The 5014-nt window shown below is 31.6% G+C and overlaps 1 protein-coding gene across 11 annotated transcripts; it reads right to left on the bottom strand.

Annotated features, from left to right (window-relative positions):
- Positions 1–848: 848 nt before the first annotated feature.
- On the bottom strand, positions 849–4481 carry LOC140806904 (uncharacterized). Of its 11 annotated transcripts, none has more exons than XM_073163434.1 (14): positions 4289–4481; positions 4145–4189; positions 4000–4074; positions 3747–3863; positions 3457–3546; positions 3219–3335; positions 3079–3153; positions 2875–2949; positions 2534–2799; positions 2251–2454; positions 2079–2171; positions 1906–2006; positions 1456–1809; positions 849–1052 (listed from the first exon to the last, which is right to left on the bottom strand). In XM_073163434.1, exons 1-13 carry the CDS (start codon positions 4398–4400, stop codon positions 1800–1802), a joined length of 1380 nt encoding a protein of 459 aa, XP_073019535.1. In that variant the 5' UTR covers positions 4401–4481; the 3' UTR covers positions 849–1052; positions 1456–1799. The 11 variants fall into 11 exon arrangements, with proteins under 11 accessions (XP_073019535.1, XP_073019536.1, XP_073019541.1 ...); XM_073163435.1 differs by having other exon boundaries at positions 3457–3531; XM_073163440.1 differs by having other exon boundaries at positions 4282–4412.
- Between the last annotated feature and the right edge of the window lie 533 nt (positions 4482–5014).

The following is a 5014-nucleotide window of genomic DNA, read 5'->3' as shown; positions in this document are numbered from 1 at the left end:
TATAGTGACAAAAAAATGTCACTAATGATATGTTAAAAGGTTAATTTAAAATGTCTCATTATGTAATCTGTAATGACACTTACAAATGTCTTCTATACTAGTATATAAGGATATTGAAAATTGTCATTAATAGTTGTTTATAATGACTTTTTGAAATGTCTCCATATGAGTTTTACAATGACATTTTTTATGTACATGATTTAATGTTCTATTGTGACATAAAAAATGTCATATTTTATGAAATGCCATCGATTTTCAATATTTTCATGATATAATATTCAAGGATATAACAAATTAACATAAATACAAATAGAAAATTTTAAAATAGAAATTAAATTGATAATCAATAATTGTCATTAATTTTGCAATCATTAATGTGTAAGACCGACAAATTTGTCTCTCGAAAAACATCTATATCCCAACAAATGTACCAAATGTATTTACTTTAAGAACTAACAAAACAATTAAGTCTTCTAAAGCAAAACATAAGCAAACTTGTGACGCATCTTCATATTCAACCATCTCATCTTAATCAAATTCCAATATTCTTGTCACCTACAATAAAAATTCATATATTTGTATGAATGAAATAAAATTAAAGAACACAAAATAGAAGAGATTAAAATTTAATTCCAACTAGTGAATATCATCATACCAAATGATAAACTGGAAAATTATTATTTTTCCAAATGCACCTAGTAGAAATCTTCCTCATTAACTGTCAACTGCAAATATAATTGATATTGGTTTAAAAAGATACTAACATGACGGACATAATAATAAATACTAGTTAATTGAAAAGTTGAATATCATACCAAATGACAAGGCCAAGCTATCATTCCTCCAAGTGTATCCCCAACCTTTTGTAAAAGATCATATGGCCTAATCAAACTCTCTTCCCGTTCTAGGACAACTAGAACTTGTATTTCACACCAATTTCGTCCCAACTTCTGTCTTCCTACTTCGGTATTTGGATCCATGCTACGAACCACTCCTTTTGCCACAATTTTCGTCGAATCAAATAGACTTTTTATTGAGACAGAACATCCAATCTACATCAAAGTGCAAAAGAGAAAGTTTTGATAAAAACAATTATAAAGTACAATCATCAACAACCATTATGCTAATGAGTATGTCTAGCTAGCCAGAAAACAAAAAACATAAAGAAACATCATTCAAATTAGTTAACTCAAGACAGCAAACTATCCAGAAAAGTTAAACAATATGGAACACAAATTAAACACATTCAAACTTTACTAAAGACCAGTTTCTTCCATACCATTTTTTACTCACTAATCTTTCAAAGAAGAATCATATCACACTATGTATTGAATAGGCGCACCAGGCCTACTAGATGATCTAACGTATATTCTTAAACCCAAAAGCCAATGTTGAATCAATAAAGTACTAACTCAATATAATAATAAAGTAATAAAACTAGAAAAAAGACTTTACCCTTGGAGATAATGGACTACTTGAGGATGTTGTGTGTTGTATATTGTTGTAATTTGAACCAAGGTTTTGGTTTGGTTGATTGCAAATCTTTGATTCTAACATTGCAATGTGTTGGCCTTGTTTTCTAACTTGCTCATCCATTTTTTCTAACTTTGTCTTTTGCTCCATCACTATTCGATTGCATGTACTACGGCTTGGAACTTCTCCCCATAAATCAGATGGGTTAACACCATCACCAAGCATACGCACTCGGCCTGATCTATCTGGTCCAATGATTTGAGCAAATACGTCATTTTGACCAATTTGATCATCCTCATCTTCAGGAAGTTGATTTTCCAGTTCTTTCATTGCAGCCTTCAACAAAAAATCAAAATCCATAATGTATTCATAATGATTATGAAAACAAATATCTTTGAAAGAAATCTAGTTGAAGTTTATAAAACAACTTACCAATTTTTCTGCCACAATGTTGCCTGAGGGACTTCCATTAGCATGAGTGAAACAAGCATGAATAATTCAACTCTTGATGGAGGTCGCCCTTTTTCTTTTTTCTAATATGTAATTTGTTAAAAGTTTGTAGATTCTAATGCATGTAGAATTATAAGATTAATAAGATAAATTACCAATTTTTGTTGCACTTGAGCGAAATATCTTCTTCCAGTTGTCTGATTCATTATCTTTTGGTTCCGAGCAATCTTATTTTTTTCACTTCTCTCCTGATACATTAAATTCAACTTGGTACACAAGACAAATGTCTACATGAACATTTTTCTAAACATATAAAATATTGTATACCTTTGATTTTTCTGAGTTCCACTGAGCAACTAATTTCACATATTGTTCTACAAAAGCTCTTTTATCTCTTTCTTCAAGAAGAACTTGCATTGGTAACTCAGGATCATAATACTTCTTTTTTAGTTCTGACTTCCAGTTTCTCCATTTTGTTCCTATTGAACGTAGCGTCCAACTTTCTGTTCCAGGAGGAAGGTCGTACTTTTCCTACAAAGGCATTTAAACAATTTACCATCATAGTAAAAAATTATTTAATAATAAAATTATTCAATAACATTTCAATTACCTTTATAACATCTAGCATTTTTTTCTTACTATCCAGGGGCATTTTATGCCAATCTTCCACGTCAATCGGACAAAATTTACCATTTCTTGCCAAAGTACCCAAAAAATCAGTAAATTTATTTCTTCTTGATCCAATAGGACGTCCCATATCATCACATTGAATCTTAATACGTGGCAGCGTGCTAGGTCTACCCCAAATTTCTTTCATAAATGTAGGGCCTCTAGTTTTCTTCTCAGCGTCAAGAGATTCACTTTCGCTATCTACATCTAGATGGAAAAAAGATAAATAAATGATTGAATAAATAAAGTGAAATGAGTTATTACATTTTTCGTATAGGTTACCTTGATCAGATTCTTCGTCCATAAAATCATTTTCAACATGTGGGTTATTGTTGAATGTGATCCTAGAAGTCGAACCTGTATTTTTTTTATATGGATAAATAGAGGATGAAGTAAGTATTATAACAAGTTATATCTAAATGTAATCATCGGAACTAAAAAACTATAATTTCATGTCTTTCTATATCTTAATTTTTAGGATGTTACCTTGTAATTCAATGTCATTTTGATTTGAAGCTTCATCTATTTGGTTTCTTGATGGATCTTGTACGCTTTGACAATCTGCACAAGCATTATTTCAACAAAATATATGCAAATTGAATTTATAATTATAAATAAGATGCTACCTCTTTCTTTTGAATTTCGAGTTGTGTGATTGTCAATCAAAATCAGTGGTTGAGTATTTGTCTCATCTTGAAGTTGAAAATGAGTTTTTCCAACATTTTTATTTTTAAAAGCCATTCCTATCAAAAACAAGTTATTTAAGATAAATAAAGCATTTATAAGCATTATACCGAATTATATCAAAATTTAATCTTTTGAAATAAAATATTCTTAAGTTTCATATATTTTTATATATCATACCTTGTACATCATTGTGTTGCTGCTTTGAAACTTTATCCTTTTGGTTATTTAGCATACCTTGCATGTTTTCAAATTCTGCACAAGTATTGACTTCACCAAAATATAAGCAAGTTAAGTTTTAATTATAAGCAACAAAGTCCTAACATTTTTCGCTAGCTACCATGTTTTACCAAGTTCTCTTGCAAGACTGACTTGAACAAAGTATAAAACATTCATACAAATGCAAAAGGTCAAATAAGAGTTATACACAAGCAACAAACAGATTGTTTTTGTGTAAAATGCGATGATACCTCTTTTTTTTGAATTTCGAGTTACATGATTGGCAGATATGATACGTGGTTGTGTATCTTCCTCATCTCGAAGTTGAAAATGAGATTTTCCAAAAAATTTACTCTTACGAGTCATTCCTATCAAAAGAAAAGGTTAAAAATTACAAATGCTTTTATATAGAATAAATAAAACATGAAGTAAGCATTATACATATCCAAACTTAATCGTTTCAAATAAAATGCTATAAGTTTCATATCTTTTTATATTTAATACCTTGTAAATCATTGTGTTGGTGCTTTGAAACTCCATCCATTTGGTTATTCAACATACCTTGTATGTTTTGAACTTCTGCACAAGTTTTGATACCACCAAAATATAAGTAAGTTGAGTTTTTAATTATAAACAAGAAAATGCTAACCTTTTCCGCTATCATTCATGCTACCGAGTTCTCTTGCAAGACCAACTTGAACAAAGTACATAAAATTCAGACAAAATCAAAAGGTCCAATAAGAGTAATACAAAATCAGCAAACATATTCTTGATGTATAAAGTTACATGCTACCTTTTTTTGAACTTCGAGCTGCGTGATTGGCAATCATAATTCGAGATTGTGTATTTGCCTTATCTTGATGTTGAAAATGAAGTTTTCCAACAGTTTTACCCTCACTAGCCATTCCTATCAAGAGCAAGAGCCACAACTTGAAGATAAAAAAAAGTTAGTTATATCCTTTGATATGATAATAAAAGATCCATAGTGAAAAATGAAATAAAAATATAATGTTATTATTATTCTAGTATCCAGCAAATCCACTGTAATGCCCGAGAATTTAATTACAGTAATCTGGAATAATTTGGATATGATTACTGTAATCAAAGATTAATCTAAAATGATTTATAGAATTAATCGAGATGATTATAGACGGAACGGATCGGATTAGAACACATGTGAAAGGTGTAAATTGTGTGTGTAAATTAATGTGTTGGCGCACATGCGCGATCAAAATTGGCGCACATGCGCGAGAATCACAGTAGGGTTGGCGCACATGCGCGAAGACAGGCGCGCATATGCGCGACACCTACAGAAGCCTTGGCGCATATGCGCGAGTTGAGTGGCGCATATGCGCGGGAGGGCCAGAAGGGGTGGCGCATATGCGCGGAAAGAATGGCGCATATGCGCGAGTAGTACTTTCGCCGAGACAGTAGGTCTCGCGCATATGCGCGAGTAGTGACCGCGCATATGCGCGAGACGTGCGGCGTGAAGTAGTATGCCACTTGCCCTGCATGCATG

The sequence above is a fragment of the Primulina eburnea genome, chromosome 12 (genome assembly GCF_022965805.1).
Source record: "Primulina eburnea isolate SZY01 chromosome 12, ASM2296580v1, whole genome shotgun sequence".
NCBI classification, from domain to species: domain Eukaryota; kingdom Viridiplantae; phylum Streptophyta; class Magnoliopsida; order Lamiales; family Gesneriaceae; genus Primulina; species Primulina eburnea.
This window is presented reverse-complemented; position numbering and strand designations above follow the sequence as displayed.

What these genes read in the sequence shown, in the direction of transcription:
- LOC140806904 (XM_073163434.1), bottom strand. Translation starts at nt 4,400, where the DNA reads ATGGCTAGTGAGGGTAAAACTGTTGGAAAACTTCATTTTCAACATCAA. An exon ending in TCGAAATTCAAAAAAAAGAG is followed by an intron (nt 3,547 to 3,746) that starts GTATCATCGCAT and finishes ATTTTGGTGAAG; the next exon opens with TCAATACTTGTGCAGAATTT. An exon ending in AAATGCTAGATGTTATAAAG is followed by an intron (nt 2,455 to 2,533) that starts GTAATTGAAATG and finishes ATGCCTTTGTAG; the next exon opens with GAAAAGTACGACCTTCCTCC.